Below are 22686 nucleotides of genomic sequence, written 5' to 3'. Positions count from 1 at the left end.
AGTTTACAAGTTGAATTTGCAAACACATTTTAATGCATAATGTTTGAGTGTAGTCTTGGCTATATCTGTCTCTTTACGGTCATTTCATTTATTGTATGGTAAAAAATAATAATAATTTAATTTAGAAAAATCAAATTTTTCTTGTTAGATGACAACTTTTGATTAAACAATTCTTAAGCTACACAAATATAGAAGTAGTTCGGATTATACCCAAATATTTTTCTTATTTCAATTGTTTAAGTTATGGTTTTGATACCTAGAGGTCTGAAAATTTTAAATTTTGAACTTCGAAAACGAAAGAAATTGTAAATATAAGCTTATTTTCAAATAATTTGTATGAGTGTGTTCTTTCTGAAATGAGCTTGTGCACGAATTTACAAGTTAGTATGGGCTATCAATTTTTCTTATTCAAATCTGAGCAACATAAAATATAGGTTATTCAACTTTTTTTTAATACAACAATTAGAGGTGAAGAAATTGAATCTCCGACCTCTAGAAATGGGGCATACGCTGAAATCAATGAGCCAAACTTACTTTGACAAACATTACAACATACATTTATTTTTTGAGTCAACCATTACCAAATAGATTACATTTATGCTACTTTAATTCATATATAACTACAAAAATTATTTAATTCATTTGGTGGACCCAAGTTCTCTAAGATATTAATGAGGTCATTAAAATTTAATATTTAATTTTCATATTACAATAGTAATCTATTGTTAACGATTATAAGAATTATTGTGAGTTTGGAGATTCAAATCTTCTAACAAGGATAAATATATTTTAACTATTGAACTATGATGGAGGGAGGTAAATTTGTTTTAACTATCGAGTTAGAATAAAGTTAGTTTGTTAGCAAATGATACAATTCTATCTCATTAGTTAATTTATATACTATTTTAGAACACTAGAAATGATTCATGCATAATGCACGTATTTATGAAATTTGTAGATAGTATATAATTCATTGTCTTATTTAGTACAAAGGTGCAGTGGGAATGTTGATTTTTTTAATTGTGAATCATGCTAATTTATTTTAACTATGTTCTCAATTAGTCACAAATTTTAAGTATATTAAAATGGCTTCTACTACTCGATGATTTATAAAGATATTGATACAATGAAATCTTTTCCTAAGAACAAAATTAATATTATCAAATTGGCAATGAATGCACCAATTCAATGTGTAATATCTTCTACATCTGAATAGTGGTATCTTGTCGACATAAATATACTTATTTGACATAAAATGATAATTTTAATAATATAAAGTGGAAATTTAAAGAACCACCTCCATTCCCCTAATACTTCATCAATCTCCTAAACTTAAGAAATCACATTTTTGTACACATATCGTATATATGCATGAATGAACACACCCATTCGATGTTAACCACCTACCTACAAATAGTTGTGTCCCATCGAGTCAAATTGCACGTCTATTATTCTAACATCTCCAAATGAACATCTACACTCGAAGAGTCGTGTCTCAAATATTGAAGGGTCTCCATGGTCACCTAAAACTCATATAATTACTTTTTTTTGTACCTGGATTGATATGAATGGATGCACCGATTCAAAATGTGTAAGTACCGACATCTCAAACAGTTGTGTCCCATCATACACATTGATACATAAGGTAGATTTGCTTTTCAAAAATTGACAAACAAATTAGTCATTTACTAAAAGTATAAGGATAATTATATAGATTATATATGTAATATTATTGGTGGGACATTGGGATTTAAACCTATAAACATATACTATTAACGAGTATTTTTTTTTTAAAAAAAACAATCATGGAGATTCGTTTTCACGATCATAAAATAAAAGAAACAAAAAATCTTACATGGTGACATTAACATTATCTGAAAGAAAACCGTGAATTACCGAAATAGGAGGATAATTTTTTTTTCACATTTTTATCATTTCATGAATTGGTAAAGATAAATTATATACATAAAAATTATTGATAAAGATAAATTATACGTATGATTAATATTTCTAATATTATCAATTAATCACAGGCACTGCAAAGGCAAAACAAAAACTCGTCGTCCATCCTCGAACTCCTCTGCTCTCTTCCCTTTCCGCCCGTTCATTCCATATATTATTATTGCTCCGATCGCAGGCCCATCACTCTGGACTTCTTGTTTTTCATTTGCCGAGATCTCCTCGCCGGAACCCTCATCGCGATCTTCCACCGATTCTGAGGTTCCGATTGCTTGTTTTCTTTCCCCCTCCGTTTCTCTCTTCCATTTCTGAAATATCGACCAGCTACTTCCGCCCCCATTTCTTCTCTAGGTTTTGCACGGAGCATTTGAACCCTATTTCATCTCAGGCAAGTTGTTCTCTGCAAATTTCATCATTAAATCGTCTACCAAATTTCGCGCGTTTGATTTTTGGGAAAAGGGAAAACTAGCGAGGCATAAGAAATAGATGAAGTATGGATGATAATGGAAAATTTTCATATTTGTATGTTTGGCTATTTGCCCTATCCTGGATTCTAATCACGTTTAATTAGTTAGCAAACTACTCGAGGCACTAGGGGTTTACATAGTTGTTTGAAGGGTCGGAGCCGGACTAGTATAGTTTCTATTACTTCGTATCTATCTGTTGAATTTTCTCCATCATTTATTTATTGTTTTGCACTTGTGTAGCCATAATTACATATATATTCTTTTCCATTCCATTTTGAGTTCACCGGAATGTTTGAATCGCGACGGTGAGATAGGTTTTGAACCGTCGTCAATAGAGCCGTGGGTGGGACTGACTCCTATGGGAACCGGGACATATGTAGTTTTAGACTGCAACAATGAATATAATTGGGGCAAAGAGAAGCTTCCAAATTTTTTATGTCTTGGAGAATAGGATTTTAACCAATCTATAGCTTAGAGCAATTGCTTGATTATGAAGAATGAGCTGGTTGCCCTGTTTTTCATTTATGTTTGATCACGCCCAATGAGAGTGTGTGTGTGTGTGTGTGTGTGAGAGAGAGAGAGAGAGAGAGAGAGAGAGAGAGAGCTAAAGAAGATGTTGCATGAACCTAAAAGAAGGATTGTTTAGTGAGGGAAAGTCCTTTAACGTGAATCTCCCTATGCATTGATCATGGAACCCCAAACATAATCAACTGAGCGACCAATTGCATAATGATTTCAGACCTAGAGTTCCTTTAACCTGAATCTCCTATGCATTGATCTTGGAACCCCAAACATAATCAACCGAGCGACCAATTGCATAATGATTTCAGACCTAGAGTTGAATTGTTCTAAAGAATCAAGCAATGGTGCATCAATAAGCAACTGATTGATTAGTTTGGAAATGTGAATACTCAATTTGGATATTGATTGAAATTTCAAGGTTTTAATTTTTTTAATAAAAGAATCTGTGATTGAAATAGATTATTATTTATTTATTTTAAATAAAAGAAGTAATAAATGATCCGTTATGGTTCTCCATTCTAAAGTGGATCAAAAAGCAGAATGGAAATGGATGCGTCCTTTTGGGCTAGCTGATTGATCTTAACAACTTGGATGATTTTATTGATGAATCCGGATGAAGAAAATATTAATGCTTATTTCCATTGCTATTTCCTATAATTAATGTTCATGATCATTTGAAAATGTAATGATGGCATTTTTTCTCAGGTTGTATTAAATTTGGTTGAATGACCTTGCTACAACTGTTCAATCATGACATCAAGTATGTTGAGTGGAGAAAGAAGGTACTGCATTACCCTCCATCTGTATTACTGCAACTTGCAGTGTTGATATTTAATTAACTGGGATTTGTGAAATTTGAGTTTTCATTCATTCTTTTTTGCTTTGATCACATGTATTAAGTAATTAGATTCTGTTTGGGCGAGCAACTGCATTAAGCATGGATGATAGATCGAGGTTTCTGAAATCACTCGAATTACCTGCTGTTTGCTGCAACTTGAATCAATGCTATGAATGAATTTGTAGTAATAGCACCAAACGTTGTTCCCATTCCCACAATTCTTGAGATATTTTTTCTTTGCAACTTTATTGATTATTTTTGAAAATAAATGAGATAGGAGATTATAATTTTCAACCTATTCATTGATAGGAGACTTACAAAGCTCCTTGAAATTTTATAAAGTGCACGTATGTGTTGGATAAAAGGCAATAGTATATCTTCCTTTTCATAAATGAACGAGGAGTTTATTTATTTATTTATTTTTTGTTTCTTGTTTAGAAAAAGAAAAGAAGAGGAAATAATATCAATGAAATATTATACAGGGAAGGAATGTCTAGGGGTTGAACTCTATCAATGCTAGGGGAACTACAAAAAGGTTTTCCAGCTAGCCAAAATAAATGAATAGGGATGTTGTTGTTGTTGTTAATAGCTCAAATAGAGGTCTTGATCCATCACTCCTGCATCGCTACAACCCTGAAAATAATACTTCCATTCTCTTAGGAAGTAAATGATAGAGCCTTTGCTGGCTTATTTAGGAAGAATACTCCACTGAACTCTGAAGGCAAACGTAAAGAAGCGTTTGTTCTTTTATTGCTCTTTTTGTAGGAAAATTATTGGTATTACATAATTTGTCCTAGAAATAAATATGGAATTGATATTGGACTTTTAAAAATATGTTTGTCTTATATTAAAAAGCTATTATTATCTGATGTATCCCAAAGTGAGTCCTTCAAACATCTTACTGTTTCCACACTTGGCAGGTGGACATCAGCCAGACGAGGCGGGATGACTGTTTTAGGAAAGGTTGCTGTTCCAAAACCTATAAACTTACCCAGTCAAAGGTATTTACTTAGTCGATCAATTATCATTGTTGTCATTTTTCATCTCAGGGTTGTTATCGGCTCGATGCTATTAGATATGAATATTCCTCTTTTACCTAGTAAGCTTCTTTCTTTTTGAATTATGTATTCTGCCTTCTATTTCAGGTTAGAAAACCATGGTTTGGATCCAAATGTGGAAATTGTACCCAAGTGAGTATGCAGCTATTTATGTGGTTATTACTTACTGTTTTTAGCACTTTCACATATTATTAATAAGTTTTAGCTAACTCATTCTATCACAAACCTTTTTATGTGTTTCCTGGTTGATTGCTTGTTTGATTGAATTGTGTCTATTTTTCTACACTTGATAGGGGTACCCTCAGTTGGGGCAATAAATCAACTTCATCTGCAACAAATGCATGGGGTTCCTCATCTGTTTCTCCAAATACAGATAGTGCTTCTGGTTCACCAAGCCATCTCTGTGGCCGCCCTTCATCTGCTGGAGGTGGCACTCGTCCATCAACAGCTGGCAGTGACAGGTCCCATGAACCTCATGCTAATGCATGGGGACCAAGTTCTAGACCATCATCTGCCTCTGGGCCTGTGACGTTAAGCGGCCATGCATCACTCACATCCCTGCGCCCTCACAGTGCCGAAACTAAATCCAGTAGCTCACAATTGTCACGTTTTGCAGAGACTTCAGAAAATCCAGGGGCTTGGAATTCTGCTTTGACTACAGAGAAAGTGGTATCATGCTTGTGACCCGTATATTTATCTTAATTGTGTACATTTTCCCAACTATATAACCTTTCCTTGAAAATATAAAAACCAACTCTTATTAAGATAAATGATACCTATGGTAAGACAAAAAAAAATCTACAACAGATCTTCTGCTGTTGGTAATTAAGAAAAAAAGGATATTTGTATTTTTTTCAAGGATCGACCCAATCAGAGATGTTAAATTGTGTTAAGTCACATTCCTTCTCCCAACTTTTCTAAACATGAGAAGTTTCTCATTTCTTCCTGATTATACCTCAAAAGGGTAAAGAAATCAGCTTGTCCTGATAAGTGGCCTTTATCTTGAGAGCAGATCCTAACTTATATATATATATATATATCAATGGTCTAGATGTATGCTATCAGAAATGGGTTGGGTTGGGTGGAGAACTGTTTTAGGTATGTGGTTTAGACGTTATCAAATGCAATCAAACTTTCGATTCTTGGAAGCAAGTTTGTTAGCTGCATTTCCTTCTCTAGTTTACTTCCCTCATTCAAGCTTGGTTTGAAATGTCTCATCCATAAATTATATGCATGTAGGGAATGATGCCATGTAAGAGTGATGGGTTTTCTTTGACATCTGGAGACTTTCCTACGCTGGGTTCAGAGAAAGAATGTGTAGGAAAGGATGCTGAGTCACAAGGTTTGTATTTATGTATTACTTGAACTCAGATTATTTTACTATTGAAGTATTATTTCTTGTATTTGAACATATTTAGTGCTCAATTTGGTGTGGTTCAGGTTAAATTAATGCTATCTCATTTAGATTTAAGTATTAAAGGGATGTATCTTTAATTCCTTTCACGCCACAAATTTCTTAATTTGTTACCTTTAAAACCAACTCTTATCAATTTGAGACAAACCTTAATTAATTTAGAGCGCTGAGGTATCCATTGCATAGAGTTTGATGCTTCTCTAATATCTTTATCTAATCAGCCTAATGTTATTTGAGTTACACCACGTGTGTGTGTGTCGATGGCTGTTCAACGTTATGTCACCTTATTGCGGAGAAGTTCATGATATGATGTCTATTGTAGCATTAGGGGATATTATTATGATTCTCTTGCTCTTTTCTGTGGCTAGCCATGATTAGTTTTCTGTTTGGTTCTCATCATGTCGACAAACATGCCATCTTTTTAGTTGCTTCTATGTTGATTTGTTAAATTGAAATAAGCACATTCCATCACCTACTTAAGGTGAAGAAGGGGAATCTCTTGAAAATAACTTGAACTTCCCGTTTCACAGATAATAGGTCTAATGGGGGAGCTACAATGAAAGAGGGGACTGGAACTTCGGCAATTGGTATGTGGTTTTTATTTTTATTTTTATTATTTTTTTTAAAATATAATAATTATCATTAATTTTTAAATCAGGCCGTTCACTGTTGGGTGCTTCATGCCAATTCCATTTGTAAATTCTGTCCTTTTATTATATAGTATAGCTGTTTATTTTGACCATCTTTAAAATTTCAGATGATCCTGAAAATGTGAATACAAGTGTTGCAAGTGCTAATTCCTGGAGAAATGATAATCTTCCACACAACGATGATGGATCTAGGCCAAATGTAGAGAAATGGTTGGGGCATCCCCAACCTTACCCTGGTGCAAATATTCCTCCCCCACATTATGATGCCTGGCATGGTAATCCAGTAAACAATCCTCAAGGGGGTGTATGGTATAGAGGTCCTCCACAAGGAGGTCCTCCATATAGGACGCCAGTTGCTCCTGGTAATTTTCCTATGGATCCATTTCTGTATTATCCTCCACAGATTCCCCCTGGTGGTCTTCCCAATCCCCAGCCTCCTCATGGAACTGGACCCAGGGGACTCCATCCTAAAACTGGAGATATATACAGACCTCCTATGCATGATGGTTTTATTCACCCAGGCATGTCAATTAGACCTGGATTTTACCCAGGTCCAGTCACCTATGACGGATATTATCGACCTCCCATGGGCTACTGCAATTCTAACGATAGAGATGCTCCATTTATGGGAATGCCTGCTGGGCCTGCTGGGCCTGCTGTTTACAACAGGTTCTTGGGCCAAGGCCAGAGTGCCTCTGACCCTGCAAGTTCCCACGGCTTATCTAGTGGAAAGGGTATGGTTCCTGAACAAGTAGAATCTAGTCTTCCTTGTGATAATCAAGGACCGTACAAGGTTCTTCTGAAGCAGCAGGGAAACATAAATGGTAAGAACGAAGAAAAAGATAGGATAAACTCAACAACCACTAATCAGTTGATTCTTGAGAAGGCTGACCAACAGAGGGTGTCTCCATTTGAGAATGACTGGGATCATAAAAAGGAAGTTGATTTGAGAAGGAGAAAATTGGGGGTGGAACCGTATTCTCAGTCTTCTGCCAACCAAGATGCTCAATCTTCTGAAAGTATGAAAACCAAGTCTCATGGAAACTCAAGGACTGGTGATGGTTTACTAGAAAAAGTGGATGCTCCTGCTTCTGGCTTCTCTGAAGTTCCCAAATCACTGGCTACTTCCACAAAAGATTCAAGTCTGATTCAGAAGATAGAAGGATTAAATGCAAAAGCACGGGCTTCTGACGTGCGACATGATGCTGCACCTATCTGTGGCAGGGAGGAGCCAGATGAGTTTCAATCTGATGATAAGCACTCTGATCATTTTGTTGCCCATGAAGTGGTTGTGAGTGCTGTTTTTCCTGAAAACAGAGATTTTAATGAAGTCCTAGACCCTGCCTCCAGTGAATTAACCATGTCAACTGTAGATAGGAACGTTAAGTTACACAGTGGAGCACCCACCCACAGGTTTGTCCAAGTCCTGCTTGATTAAAATTGTTGAAGATCTTGAGAACTTTTTAATCTTTCTTCAAATCTGCAGGAGGCCTAATCGTGGAATGCAAGGGAGAAGTGATCATCATGGCCGAGGAAAAGTCAATGCACAGGAGGTTGATGGGTGGCATAAAAGACCTCTGTTGGACTCCCCAGGCATGATGGCAACTCCCAACCAGGAAAGTTCGGTGCTTGCAAGAGATCGCAATGCTTTAGGAGCTATACATAAGGCCAAGCCATTTTCTTCAGATAGCCATGGAGATGGACCTGCCCCATCCATAGGTGATTCAAATGATAGCCAAGCTCAGGTATATGTTTGATTAATGTGGTCACTAGTTCTTTTTTCCCCCTGAGTTCTGGTTGCTAGTTCTTTTGTGCAAATTTTTTTTTTCCTTAAAGCAATTGTTCGATTTTATTTTAATCAGCGTACAAAGATGAGAGAGTTAGCAAAACAACGCACCAAACAATTGCAGGAGGAAGAGGAGGAAAGGACTAGAAAACAGAGGGCTAGGGCCTTGGCGAAACTTGAAGAGTTGAACAGACGTACAGTAGCTGGGGAGGGGCCAAATCAGTCGTTTGAAACTGATAATGATGCTATAAGAAATAAGATGGAAGAACCGAATTCGAGAACACTTGGTACCATATCTGGAGAGCACACCACAGTTTCTGATCTACATGTGGCTACTAATGATAGCGAGTCAACTTTGTGCACTAATAAAAATTCTCCCATTGTATCAGGAGATACATCATTGAAGAAACCAAATAGTGGCAATAAGGAACAGGTTGTGGCACATAATGAATTGAGATCTTTGGAGCAGGAGGTAAGTATTTCTGATGCAGCTCAAAGTAAGAATGCTTCTGAGGTGAATGGGGGTGGTGCATCCTTGAAGCACAAGCGTACAGGAAAACAAAAACCAAATATTCCATCTGAAAAGACTGAAAAGATTCCCCATTTAATTAAGGAATCGAAAGGTCAGATAGTCGTAGCTGAGATTCAAACAGTTGTAGAGGAGTCGAGCAATATCATTACAGATCCTGTTGCTGAATCTTCAACACATGCAAGAAAGAAAAATAACAAAAGTGGGAAGAACAGGCACAAAGTGGAAGAGGCCTTGTTATCTGCATCATCACCTCAGATTTCAAAAGAAGCAATGCTTACAACGGAATATGATAAACCAAGGGCTTCTCAATCTGTAATGGATCCTCCCTCAGATCCACAACCGCCAGATGAAAATCAGTTTAGAGAGCAGCAACCTCTGTTGCCAGTTGTAGAGACCCTTGGCAAAGGTAACGGTCAGTGGAAGTCTCAGCATTCTCGCAGGATGCCAAGAAATGCTCAAAATAGACCAGGAGAAAAGATCCATGGCAGTGATTCGGTTATCTGGGCCCCTGTGAGATCTCTCAACAAATGTGAGGTTACCGATGAAACTATTCAGAAGAACGAAGCAGAGTCTGTTGCTTCATCTGTGAAGATTGATAATCAAGTGCAGAATATTCCAAAAAATAAGCGAGCTGAAAGGGAGATATATGTACCGAAGCCAGTAGCCAAAGAATTGGCACAGCAAGGAACCATCCATCAAGATATTTCCCCTATGAACCAGGCACCAGATGATAATAAGGCAGATTCGAGTTCTCAAAGTTCTGATAATACTAGATCTGCTGGTGCTGTTTCTGGCAATGTGGGATTTTCCACAGATCATAGAAACGGGGATGGTAGGCACCATAAACAAAGCAAGGCACATGCATCGTGGCAGCAACGGGGGTCAACAGAATACGGGCAAGGCTTACAAGATCAGTCATCTTATGTTTCAAATGCCGGTAGTCATGTTCAAAAAACAGTTGAATATCAATTACCTGAGAAGGCCACTGGAAGCTCCACCAATGAGTTCGTGAGTCAGATTGATGAGTGGGATCCACCTGAAGGATGGAATGATCCCAACTACTCAGCCTCTATCCCACCTGTCACTGTGGCTGTTGGAAGAGACCAGGGAGTGACAGGCAGGGGAAAACGATCCCAATCGAAGGGGCACAAGGGTATCAGTAACAATTATGATCTCAATGAAAAGAAATTTAGAAGCGGGGACAATGAAAAAATTTCTTCCGACTCCGAAGTGCTCGAGGCAGATCAAAAAGATGTATCTGCTGCTGCCAAAGAGAATTGGGGTGTTGGGGAACGTTCAACATCTCATTGGCAACCCAAAGCACGGATGGTACAACAACCTCACAATTATCAAAATGTTGATGCTGAAGCTGCACAGACTAATAAAATGGGACCTAGACTAACCTCACATCGCATAAAAACGAGTGATGATGTGGCCCAAAACCAGTATGATACATCGACTGGTGCAAGAACCATCACAGAAGAGGGATCAAATGTTGGTCATCATGGGGCCAGGGGAGAGAAGAAAATTTCTTCCCGCAAGGAGCGTCCCTACTCCCCAAACCAAGGTCCTATCCGTACAGTGGATGTTGCTCCAGCAAATACAGATGTCAGACGGGAGCAACAGTTGCCTACATTTTACCATAAAGGCGGTGAGAACAATAACCGTTATGGAAGAGGGTCAGAATCTCGTCGGGAAAGGAATACCTCTCAACATCATAAGCAGCATCATCATCCACCTGCTAATAGAGACAGGCAAAGACAAAATCTGCAGTACGAATATCAACCAGTTGGGTCACACAATAGTAAACCAAACAACGATAGACCTAAGGATACGACTCAACATTCAAGCTCAAGGTACGTGGAGAGGGGCCAAGGTCAGTCCAGAAGAGATGGTGGGAACTTCTACAAACAACAAGGTGGACCAGTTTGATTAGATGCCTGTCATATTTAGCATAATTTGGAGATTTCAAATACATTTTCTTTATTTGGCCCGCGCCACCTCAGTTTATACATAGCAGGTCGATCTTCTATGGATCAGGTTCTTGAGAAATATTACTTTTCCAGTTCGTTTTTTTTTTTCCTTATCGATTTCCTTTTGGCGAAGTCTAATATTTTCTAAAGCTTAACAGCTGATGGTGTGGAACTGCTTTGAGCAGGGCAGTAGGATTAGGAACCAGATTTGACGTTGCAGGAGAAACTCTTTGGAGTTGGATGGAGGAGATTGCTCGGACTTGTTTATTTTGTAGGTTACTCTGAAGATATGAACAGTTTTAATTTGTGCTTACAAGTTTCATGCATGTTGGGACGGACCCTTCACATATTTGTTCTCTTTTTCTTTTTCCTTCGCCATCCCCACTCCTCTTTAGCTTTGTATGTATGACATTTCTTTATTTCCTTCACATGTTGAACCACTGAAGAAATGAATTAGAGAAGCATTCTGATTCTTCGCTACTAATATTCTATCTTTTTGACAGTTTGGCCATAAAAGAAACGTCCTGAAAAACACGAGAATATGATGCTACAAACGTGTTATTGTTTTGAACTACCCTGAATTTGGAACGGTTTTAATTTGGATATGCTTAAGGATGGCTCGCCATATGTCTGATTGTGAAATTAAATCGATTATAAGAGAGAAGGGTTTTATCTTGGAAATCACGAGAATTCAATATTACGAACATGATATTGTTTTGAACTACCCTACCCTTCAATTGGAATGTCTTAATTTGGATATACTTAAAGGATAGCTCGTCTTACGTCTGATTATGAAATTGAATTGATTTTAAGAAAGGTCTTCTCGTTTCTAATAGAAAAATATTTGTTTATACTAATTGTATTTTTAACTCATCTAAATGATCTAATTAAAAGAGGCGTCTTTCTATGTTATTAAATTTAGTCAAATTATTTGACAAAGCTTTGGCGTGAGCCATCTATCCTCAAGAGTCAAGAAGCCTTAAATACATATTATGTTTTTTTTTTTTTGTTCTCTGTAATAGGGAATCTAAAAATTAGGTGAATTATCTACATTAATGAACTATTGAATTACGTTTTGTTCAAGGAAAAAGTACAAAATATATACTAAAGAAATTTTATGGCTAATTTTTCAAATTTAGTTCACATAAATGAATGATTAACAATTGAAGTGAATGAACATTGATCTACATTCAAATATAGCTTGGATGGTTGTTTTAAATTATTCACTATAACAAAAGGGACAAAAGGGGAAAAAGGGGAAAAAAAGAAAAAACAAAAAAAAATGTGCATTATATTTGTAGTAGTACAACCACTGGAGCATGAGAATTTGATCTATGTCAATTATCAAAGAGTATAATTTAGCATTGATTGATATATATAATTCTTACTGAAGTTGGAAATTCAAATTCTCATTATCCCACGAGTTACACTAAAAAAAGAAAAAAAAATCAAGGTTAAGATACTATTTTGGTCCTCATATTTTGAACTTTGTTCAAAATTTAATTCTTATACTTTCAATTGTTCAATCTTAATCTTTATACTTTCAATAAATCTCAAATTTAGTCCCTCAACTTTTATCAAAATTGATTAAATAAAATAATTTGTATACAAGAGAATAAAATATGTGAAATATGTTTCCAAAATTTATAATAAAAATGCTATAGATAACAAAAAGCATATAAAAAATCAATAGAGATTAAAATTGGACAATTAAAAATATATGAACTAAAATTGGACAAAGTTAAAAAATATAAATATTAAAATAATATTTTATCCAAAAATCATATATACTTTGGAGTTGTTTCACAATATTCTTACTGTTTTATCACACTTGATCGCTAAATATTAAAAGAAAAATAGCATAATTTAATTAGTATAAAGTTCTTGGACCTTGTATGTTTTATAAAAGGGGAAAAAAATTTGTTTAAATGACAATGGGTGGCTTCCGCACCTCAAATTTTCATGGTTACATTTCATTCAGCAGATCGCTTCAGTTTAAGCAGTAGCTTTCTGAAGGAAGGGCGTCATCTTCAACCTTCATCCGCTTTCAGAAAGTCAATTACAGAAGTCTATCTACAACATGACCTGAATTCTCATTCCACACCTTCCTCTTCGTCTCCTCTTTCCACTTGGATTTATTACACTTGAGGGACTCGCTCTTTCTTCAATGGATTCCACTGCTCTGGTCGGTTCGGATTCTTTTGCTTTCCTATGCTTCTCTACTTCCCGCATTTATTAGTTACTTCCAGTATTTCTTTCTCTTTTTCCTTTTTGGTGCAGAGACTGTAATGACTTATTGCATTTTAGGTTCCCATTTTATGGGTTTTCGATGGTTTTTGGGGGTTCTTGGTAGTTTGAACTGAAGCTGACAGCGGAGTTTCTTTACTTAGTTACTTGTATTCTGTTAAAGTTTCAACATAGAAAAACCCCAATGATGCTGGACGTGAGAGAATTAGAGATAAGTCGATAATTGATCTCGGTATTCAAGTTCATTTATTACGGAACACTGATGGTAAATGTCTATCCATGACTTTCAAACCAAGTTACGATATAAAACCTAATTGGGGATAATTTTATCATAATTGAACTTCGGCAAATGTCCTTGATAATCGTTGTCCAAAATTCCCAAGAATTTTCTGCCAGCGGTAGTATCTCTGTGGTTAGCATTTGATGGAACTTTGGTAACGTTTTCATTCGGATTTGCATTTGTGGAGTTGATCACAACGGAATTGGATGCTTAGGGTTAGAATTTGATGGAAATGGTTGTGTGATATGTTGATTCTATTATCTACTATAACTTGCTCATAAGGATGCTCCGTTCTGCTTTACAACCTTATGGTAGCTTATTAATCCTTATACTCTTCTTTATTGGATAAATATTCATCTGGTCAACGTTTGATGAGTTAGGCCTTAATGAATGGTTTGATGCTTACGGTGGAGATTATATCACGTTGATTACTTATCAAATGCAGGTGTCTTAAAGAAACTTTGACCAGTCTCCAAATGTCATCCAATGCTACAATGCCTGGACTTGTTTTTCACCATCATACATGCACGAAATGTAGAGTATCCGTGTCATACGAGAACATAATGCCTTCCACTAAATTTTGGAGATGTAACTAGGCCATCTCATTTCATCTAGCCATTAGTAACATGTTTGATGTGTATAATGTTGATTAATACGTACAGATGAGCTTGTGTTCTATTTCCTTTAACATAATTAATATTCATCTCAATACCATATGTATTATTTTAATGGATGCTTCCAAGAGGGGGACCTGCCTCCAAACTTCAATTACTTGTGGCTTTAAATCTTTAAATTGGTAAAGCTCATTTCATTATTCTGCCATGAAAAGACTTTAAAGGCATAACAGACCATGATTGCCCTTGTAGTGTAGTCCTAGTGAACTTGTGGAGGAATCTTTAAGATTGAATGTATGTGAGTTATCCGTCAAGCTTCTATGTTATCATTTTTCATAAACACTGTGGAAATCTCTTCCATGCCATCTGATAAGTATCTTTAAAAAAAAAAAAATTCATTGATTCTTGTGAATGTCTATATTTCTTTTCTTGCGTTTCAAGGGTTCCATTACAACATCCTCGAGCCTTTTATCATGGAGCCAGGGAATGAAGTTGAAGCAATGTATAGAGACGTCAAAATTTTTTGGGAAAGCTGATAGGTGTGTACTGTTAAAGCAAAAGATCCAGTTAAGGTCAGTTCCCTTTAGTTCTGATATGAATATAAGTGGCTGGTAAACTCATGAAATCAACGTTTGACTTCACTTTGATTTAGATTTAGGCCACTGATTATAGAGAATAGCTAATGTAGTGTAACTAAAAGGAAAAAAAAGAAAGAATAGCTAATGTAGTTTACATCCTGATGTTCAGATAATAAATTAATTCTGTCTCATTTAAACTTTGTCCTTGCGCTTTGTGCTTGATTGAAGAACTCCCGAACCCCTTGTATGATGTACTTATAGATCTTAACTCCAGTGTAGGGACTCCGTCCAGATGTGGATCAAAATTTAAGCTTCTGAGAATATCAGCCTTCAAAAACAGCGTTCCAAACGGTGAACCCAGGGATGGAGAAAATCTGTCTGAAGTACCAAAGGATACAAGAGAAGATGGTGATGTTTCATCAAAAGTTAATTTGAAAGCAAATAATGTTGTACTATCTTATACATCTGGAATAGTCAATTGGATTGCACCGCGCCCTTCTATTAATAAATTATTCAGGAAATGGCCGACAATGTTATGCACTCAACAAGCAAGTGAAGAAGTGGATGGGATTTTGGGAAGGATGCCGTTGAGTGAGAATTCAGCAACTCTACAAGAGCCTCATGATATGAAAAGACGTGAGAGCTTAGAAGCATTTTGGTACTACGTTCTCAGTCTGGATCCCATGATTAAAATCCCTCTGTTAATGTTGTAAGTACTAAACTCTCGGTGCATTACTCTCTTTTTTCTTTGCCCTCACAAGAACACTGAGTGAAACGAAAAGGCTGGATGAATTGGCCAAAATCAAGATATGCTAATAATCATAGCATAAATAACTTCTTTTTATGCTTAACACAAAATGCAAAGAAGCAATCTCTTTCTGTCTTCATCATTGAAACTATCCTCTAGTTAGTGGTTATCTTACAGTAAAAAGTAATGCTACAACTAGAGGATTCTTTCTAATTATTCTTTGTAATCTGCAGTATTCCGTTGTATCTGACAATCAAAATCTTCCATGGAGCCCAAGTTTCAAAAGAACTGATGCCTTTGTGGGTGTTTGGGCCATTCATTGTAGCTTTCTACATCAAGATGTTTCACTGGTTGTGTTGTCTCTCAATCTTGAGCTTCAAGCAAACTGCATATTTGATGAAAAACTTTCCCTGTTATTACAAGCTAGCCTGTGACTATTTTTCCCATGGGAGACTTAAAGAGGTGATACGAGCTCGGGTCTGGCAACCTGTAGTGAATATTAGAAGTCTCCATTATAAAGAGTTGTCGAGAAGAAAGTTCGAAATTGTGCAAGAATGGATTATGGAGAGGTACCCGGACTTTCTAGAATTAGTATGGCCATATTATTGCAGAACGATAAGGTTCCTAAAGAGAGCTAACTTTGTTTAGATGGAACTTGATGGAAAGTCATTGATTATAAAGCAAACTGAGTTCGGTTAGCTAACATTTGTTGGAGGTCGACACGTTTATAAAGCCAGCTGACCAACTGCTTCTCTTCATGTGGGATGCGTTCTTCAGCTTGAGGTAGTTAAAAATGTAGTCAGAGCTGTTAAGTTCTATGATATACTTGTAAGGCTGCTTCACTATTTCCAAATGTTTGTATCAATTTCATTATCAATTTTGGCTCTCCTTTCTGTAGTCTGTTCATGAAATGGAAACATTCTCAATTCATCAACCTGGTTTAAACTAATTGGATTTGGTGACACTTAGCCTCATGCTCCATAAATCAAAGCTAGTTTGACAATTTTTCTGCTTGAATATTTGATACTCTAATTGCCTCATTGCCTCAGTTTTTCTAGAGTAATTTGTTATTTTTCTCAAATAGCAATACTTGGGTCCCATCTATATGTAAACCACTTTCATCACACACCTACATAAAAAAATATATATAAAAAAAATCTTTTTTTTTTTTTAAGAAGTAAGAAAAATTTATGACACGACACATTATGATTGGTCAATATGGTAGAATGTACAAAGATAGAAATGAGATATACCTAAGTATTTTTCTTTTTGAAATAGACAATGATGACAAAATCTATGAAAGGTTCAATCTAATATCATACGTACTTGATTAATCCATGAATAATAATGATAGTAATAATAGTCCCTCTAAAAATTAAGTGGATAGAAATTTTGAGTTTTTATTTCATAATTGACCTATTTCTTTTTTCTAAGTGTACTATCGACCGACTAAGTATCAAGTAGGTAAGTTTATTATTGGCTAATTTTTATATCACATTAATGGTAAATGATTAAATAGAAAGAATATTTTGTGTATAATACGTTTGTAAATTCTAAACAACGTCAAAGTCAATAACTTATTAGAATTGAAAATTAATTCAAAAACTTTGGATAAGATATCGAGAGTTTAGGAATTATTAGATACTTTTTCAAATATCAAATACATATAAATATAGATAATACTTTTTAAAATTTAGCAACTAGTCAGAGTATACCTCAATTAACATACAGATATATTTGCTAATAAGAGGTCGTGTGTAGAATAACTTATAATACTTAAAAAAAGGAAAAAACTATATAGACAGTTGAATAAAATTTAAACTTGTAATTTGACCTAATTTAAAGGGAAAAAAAAGAGAGAGAAATTTATCCACACAAAGGAAAGGGAATCAACCAGTCCTATAGAGGATAGGCGACAAGAGATGGAAACAAGACGGTCAAAATTACATATTCTTTCCTTCACCCGCCGTCTGAGGCTACCAATATCAATAGACACAGCGAAGGAGGCGGCTGCGGCTCTGTTGCTATATTCTTTTTCCCGTTTCCGAAACCCACTCTCTAAAATCATCGACTTCTTCTACTTTCCCTTCATTTTCCAGTGGATTTTCCTCGTGGGTATTGATGAAATGTACTTCAAATTCAATGAGCTCGCATTGGAGTGCATCAAAATGGATTAGTAGAGTCGATACTGGAGTTGGGTTTTGATTTTTTCTCTATCTCGGACATGTCTGTTAAATCTGCTTCTCTTTCTTGCTCGGTTCCTTCTCTATCTTCAACCTCTGACCGCCGGAGGAGCTTTCAGGTGTGTTTTGGTCCTATTCGCTTTCTCATATGTTACTGTTTTCTTTGAAAATTAATGTTTTTTATAAGTTGATGCTTCAACATTAGTGCTGTGGATAAGATTCTTGCTTTCTTGCTTTCTTTTTCTTCTTGGAGTGTGAAAACTTGTTGGTGGTGTGGGTTGAAATGTAATTCGAAGCAAACATAAACTAGGCTTTGACAGAAAAGCTATGGTAAATTTAATTACGTAGTAAGCGAACACAAAATAGGGTTTGGATTGGGAACAGGTGTCCTCTGCTGTATTGAATTAATTACATATTGAGAGTGTTTACAATGATTATTCTTCTTGATATCTTTATTGAGAGTCTTGCTAACTGTAGCCTTTTGCTTTGACGTTTACTGACTAGTAAGATGCTTCTAGTATGATAATCTTTTGATATTGAAATTGTTGTTGTCTCTTTGTAAATGTTCATTGTCTTCTAAAAGATATCATCTGATTTAATGGACTCTCTGTGTTTTATTTTGATTTCCAGCTGAGCTTTTCACGAGGATTATATGACATTGACAGCCAACAACGTAGTTTCCAGAGGTTAACGTTTGCTAAAGGTAGGATTTCTTATGTGTATCCTTCATTCATTAATTCCTGTCATAACTTGCAATTTAATATTTACTTTGACCCTCAGATAATTTGTTTATATATAAAATGGCTATAAAATGGATAATCTAGTTTCTATTTTCACAACTTCTCTTTTAGCCACCATTTCTATTATTAGTGATCTGTTCACACTGTGAGTTACCTGGTGAGATGCCTATTGTGACATTTCCAATATGTCTATTTCGTTCAAATCCAATGTCAATGTTTTTTTCCTCCAAACTACTAAATGTTATCTTTTTTGTTCACTTTTGGAATTGTGGATAGCTGAATCCTTCAAGTTAATGTATGGATTGCTGAGGTCTTGGAGAAGATTTCCAAGGCAAAACGTTCTGTCTGCTATTTCAGAAGACCAGTCTGAATGCAGGGAGCAAAGTGAGCTAGAGCAAGTAAATCAGCATCCTACTAATGAAGATATCTCCCTCGAAAATGATTCATTTTTACTCTATGAGGGTACTGGTGGGAAACCAGGTTTTATCTCTTTTTACAACCATTATAAAGAAGGAAATCGGATTCCTTTGTCTAGCGTGCAAAGCAATCAATACAAATTCTTATGGTTTGTTGGTCCGGCTGTCCTCGTAGCTTCTTTCATTTTCCCCTCTCTTTATCTGCGGAAACTACTTTCAAATATCTTTGAGGACTCTCTGTTGACAGGTCAGTGCAGTCTCTTACTTCTGTAGTCTCTTAACCTCATTAATATTTTTTTTATATATTATTATAAATTAAGTAATATTTCCTGTGTGTCAACATGCCTCTTATCAGCAAGGGCAATGAAGGCCAAAGGAGACATTTTAATTTATGGCTTTTTATTGAGTTTGTGTAAAAAAGTTCAGATGTTTTAAAAGCCATTCATTATTCAACATTTAAGGGAAAGGAGATTATAGTAGGCAGCATTGTTAGATCTCAAAGGAGTTTGATAATTTCCTTAAAAGTTTCACGTTCTGTTAAATATGAATTTTGTTCTCTCGTGTTAAATTTTTACTTTGAAGACTTAGATTCTGTTGGAAACTTTTAGTTGCTGTTTGAAATTCTCTATTGAAACTATGAATATCTTCTGAGATTGCAGACTTCCTAATATTGTTCTTCACGGAAGTGCTATTCTATTGTGGTGTTGCGGTGTTTCTTTTTCTAATAGACCGTTCAAGGAGGCCTACTGAACCTGATACTATGAAAACCAGTTATCAAACCCTGTCTAATCAATTTGGACAGAGGATCTCTTCTGTAGCTACCTTAGCACTCAGTTTAATAATACCAATGGTCACTATGGGATTAGTGTGGCCATGGACGGGCCCTGCAGCATCTGCAACACTTGCACCTTACCTTGTTGGCATTGTTGTCCAATTTGCATTTGAACAGTATGCACGGCGCAAGAAATCACCTTCATGGCCTGTTATTCCAATTGTCTTTCAAGTAAGAATATTCATAGATGATCATTCTCCCTCCACATCTTTTGTTGTCTTGCCCATCCATGGTGGATTTGCTTCGTTTTGATATTTTATGCAAAAAGTCATATATTAGTCTATCATTTCTGGTGATTATTTACATTTATGAATAATTTATATGGCCTTCTATTTTATTCAATATGTATTCAAATTGAAGAGATCTTGTTAAACAGGTTTATAGATTGCATCAACTTAATAGAGCAGCACAACTGGTGACAGCACTTTCATTTACCATAAAAGGAGCTGAAATGACTCCAAATAACTTGGCAATAAACAGCTCTCTGGGTACACTGTTGAATGTTCTTCAATGTCTCGGGATTATCTGTATCTGGTCTCTCTCAAGCTTCCTTATGAGGTTTTTCCCGTCAAATGTTGCAACAGTGCATTAAAGTGCAAAACAAGTTCTAAAGGGCCAAAGTGCAGTGAACTAAATAAATTATGGACCTGATTTTTTGTGTTTGTCTTCTGCTACATTGCAGTTGATCAATAGAACGTCCATTGGAACGTATTGCTATCTAACAGCAAGTTGAAATGGTTATATGGGAATTTGTGGATGATGACATGATGAAGGCAGAATGAAGTATTGAAGAAGATGGTGATTGTTCCTGTAACTTTTTATTTTTTTTTTTTCGTTTGAATGAATTTCTTAGAAGAGGGAAGTCATTTACTACTCTCTTCTCTTCTTCATTCAAGCTGCTGTTGGAACAGCTCACAAGACTTCATATTTCTGTAACTGTTTTAGGAAATTTTTGGAACAGACGATAGTGACTATCTGAATTACATTCAGGCATCTAATAGATTGAAAGCTGCCTCTGTTACTTGTAAATGCAGCAAGTTTGCTGGGTTCTCACTCCCTTTTTTTAAATGGAGCTGAGTTAACTTGTCATTGCCATATAATTGTGAACTTTGATTTGTTTACATGCTCCTTAATCTTTGAGAGGTAAGTTCAAAGTAAGACCACTATGGTATCTTTGCCCTACAAATAAATTTGTAGGGCACAAAAATTATGTTTTTTCAGAATTACTTTTAAATTAGTCACGTCTGTTATTTCCCTCTTCACGTTGTTTTCCAATATTTGAACAATGCTGGATATTTTAAAGGTCAAATTATAAATTTGGTCCAAAGGATTTGGAGAAGATGAGAGTTTTAGGTTGTAGTTTTAAAAGTTATAATTTAGTTTTTATGGTTTGATAAATTTTTGCAAATAATTCTAACCATGAAGATTTTGTCAAATTATAGGGATTAAATTTGCAATGTAGCTATTTAAAAAAATGATGGGAAGATATCTATTCAAAATCTTGTGTAAGCTGTTTGTGGAAGACCTTAAAAATGTCATTTTCGTTGATGTGGAGTCTGCTGCTTCTGGCATTGGTTGCTTTTTTAGCTCATCAAATGAATGCAGGGGTGGAGATAATAAGCACTTCACTTTATATCTTCATTTTGGTTTATATAATACTATGGTCCCCATATTTTTTGTTTTTGTTCATTTTAATTTTTGTATTTTTAAAATTTTCATTTCGGTCTCTATACTTTTAATTTTGGTTCATTATGGCTCCTATACTTTCAAAATATTCATTTTGATCCTTTTACTCTCAACTTTAGTTCATTTTTGTTCTTATACTAAAAAAACGATAATTTTACTCCCTTTGTTTTCATTTTTATTTCATTTTTAAAGGATTAAAATGATCAATTTTTTAAAGTTCAAGTATCAAAATGAATCAAAGTTGAAAGTACAATAACCAAAATGAACATTTTATAAGTACAGAACCAAAATGACCAAAGTTAAAAGTATGAGGATTAAAATGAACATTTTGAAAGTACGGAGATTAGAATGGACTAAAAACAAAATTATAGGGACCAAAATAGTATTTAAAACCCATTGGGTTGTATGTCCTAAAACTCAGTTTGTAAATAGTAAACTTACATGAAGTTTATTCAAACAAATGTTGTTGAATGAAAATGAATTGATAACTCTAAATCCAATAAACTACGAGCCCTTGGCTATTATTATGAATACTGGACTTTATGTGGAGATATAACTCTAAATCCAACTTGCAATTTCGTTTTTTGAGAGACAATAATCTATTCCAAATTAAGGAGGAAAAAACTTAGGTGCATCTGGGCATCACCCATCTTTGTGCATCACATCAAGTTATCTAATCATAATTTGTCATATGAAAAATTTTGTTTTTCTTTTTTTTTTTTTAATAAATATTTTAATATTTTTTATATGTGAGTGGTGAAAAGTGAAGCATAAAGATGAGTGATGTAGTATTACCCATTAAAGAGGATCTCTTTCCAAATTTGAGTAACCAAAATCAACAAATGGAGTTTTTTTTATTCTCCCCCTTTTTAAAGTCTTGGGGTTTTTTTTTATCTACATTCAATACTTCTTTCTATGACTTCATTTAAATAAAAATTAAAAATAAAATCCTTATAAAAATATTATAATCATATTTTTTTATTATTTAAAAAATTAATAAGATAGGACTTGACGACATGAAACTTTATAATTTAATATTTTTATTATTTAAAGTATATGTGGTACAAGTATACATGTAGTATTTGAAACAAAAAAAAAAAATCAATTATTTACTTATTTCTTAGTGTAAAAAATACGATATAGGAGTCTTCCATAATTTCACA

The 22686-nt window shown here is 35.1% G+C and overlaps 3 protein-coding genes across 13 annotated transcripts; all 3 read left to right on the top strand.

Moving 5' to 3' along the window:
• Positions 1–2024: 2024 nt before the first annotated feature.
• Positions 2025–11683, top strand: LOC120071427 (protein MODIFIER OF SNC1 1). Of its 7 annotated transcripts, none has more exons than XR_005480254.1 (11): positions 2025–2347; positions 3654–3730; positions 4707–4787; positions 4932–4976; positions 5138–5513; positions 6084–6186; positions 6789–6845; positions 7016–8321; positions 8395–8653; positions 8771–11246; positions 11390–11683. XR_005480254.1 is itself a non-coding variant. In XM_039023705.1 (10 exons), the coding sequence occupies exons 2-10, from the start codon at positions 3699–3701 to the stop codon at positions 11156–11158; spliced, it is 4647 nt and encodes a 1548-aa protein (XP_038879633.1). In that variant the 5' UTR covers positions 2025–2347; positions 3654–3698; the 3' UTR covers positions 11159–11683. The 7 variants fall into 7 exon arrangements, 1 of the variants encoding a protein (XP_038879633.1); XR_005480251.1 differs by having other exon boundaries at positions 11385–11683; XR_005480253.1 differs by having other exon boundaries at positions 11358–11683.
• A 1431-nt stretch (positions 11684–13114) lies between these two features.
• On the top strand, positions 13115–16669 carry LOC120071260. Of its 4 annotated transcripts, none has more exons than XM_039023423.1 (4): positions 13115–13711; positions 14782–14912; positions 15193–15627; positions 15900–16669. In XM_039023423.1, the coding sequence occupies exons 1-4, from the start codon at positions 13709–13711 to the stop codon at positions 16312–16314; spliced, it is 984 nt and encodes a 327-aa protein (XP_038879351.1). In that variant the 5' UTR covers positions 13115–13708; the 3' UTR covers positions 16315–16669. The 4 variants fall into 4 exon arrangements, with proteins under 4 accessions (XP_038879351.1, XP_038879349.1, XP_038879348.1 ...); XM_039023421.1 differs by having other exon boundaries at positions 13116–13384; XM_039023420.1 differs by having other exon boundaries at positions 13116–13384; positions 14172–14912.
• Positions 16670–17553: 884 nt separating this feature from the next.
• On the top strand, positions 17554–20958 carry LOC120071064. 2 transcript variants are annotated; one of them, XM_039023084.1, is made up of 5 exons: positions 17554–17968; positions 18480–18552; positions 18866–19252; positions 19665–20008; positions 20214–20958. In XM_039023084.1, the coding sequence occupies exons 1-5, from the start codon at positions 17891–17893 to the stop codon at positions 20427–20429; spliced, it is 1098 nt and encodes a 365-aa protein (XP_038879012.1). In that variant the 5' UTR covers positions 17554–17890; the 3' UTR covers positions 20430–20958. The 2 variants fall into 2 exon arrangements, with proteins under 2 accessions (XP_038879012.1, XP_038879013.1); XM_039023085.1 differs by having other exon boundaries at positions 17952–17968; positions 18862–19252.
• Positions 20959–22686: the final 1728 nt, after the last annotated feature.

This window comes from Benincasa hispida, chromosome 2 (genome assembly GCF_009727055.1).
Source record: "Benincasa hispida cultivar B227 chromosome 2, ASM972705v1, whole genome shotgun sequence".
In the NCBI taxonomy this organism is placed as follows: domain Eukaryota; kingdom Viridiplantae; phylum Streptophyta; class Magnoliopsida; order Cucurbitales; family Cucurbitaceae; genus Benincasa; species Benincasa hispida.
This window is presented reverse-complemented; position numbering and strand designations above follow the sequence as displayed.

Coding starts and splice junctions, on each gene's coding strand:
- LOC120071064 (XM_039023084.1), top strand. CDS start 17,891: ATGTCTGTTAAATCTGCTTCTCTTTCTTGCTCGGTTCCTTCTCTATCT. Junction 17,969..18,479: donor ACCGCCGGAGGAGCTTTCAG/GTGTGTTTTGGT, acceptor TTTGATTTCCAG/CTGAGCTTTTCACGAGGATT. Junction 20,009..20,213: donor TTATTCCAATTGTCTTTCAA/GTAAGAATATTC, acceptor CTTGTTAAACAG/GTTTATAGATTGCATCAACT.
- LOC120071260 (XM_039023420.1), top strand. CDS start 14,752: ATGTCTATATTTCTTTTCTTGCGTTTCAAGGGTTCCATTACAACATCC. Junction 14,913..15,192: donor AAGCAAAAGATCCAGTTAAG/GTCAGTTCCCTT, acceptor TCTTAACTCCAG/TGTAGGGACTCCGTCCAGAT. Junction 15,628..15,899: donor AAAATCCCTCTGTTAATGTT/GTAAGTACTAAA, acceptor TGTAATCTGCAG/TATTCCGTTGTATCTGACAA.
- LOC120071427 (XM_039023705.1), top strand. CDS start 3,699: ATGACATCAAGTATGTTGAGTGGAGAAAGAAG. Junction 4,977..5,137: donor AATGTGGAAATTGTACCCAA/GTGAGTATGCAG, acceptor TACACTTGATAG/GGGTACCCTCAGTTGGGGCA. Junction 8,654..8,770: donor CAAATGATAGCCAAGCTCAG/GTATATGTTTGA, acceptor TATTTTAATCAG/CGTACAAAGATGAGAGAGTT.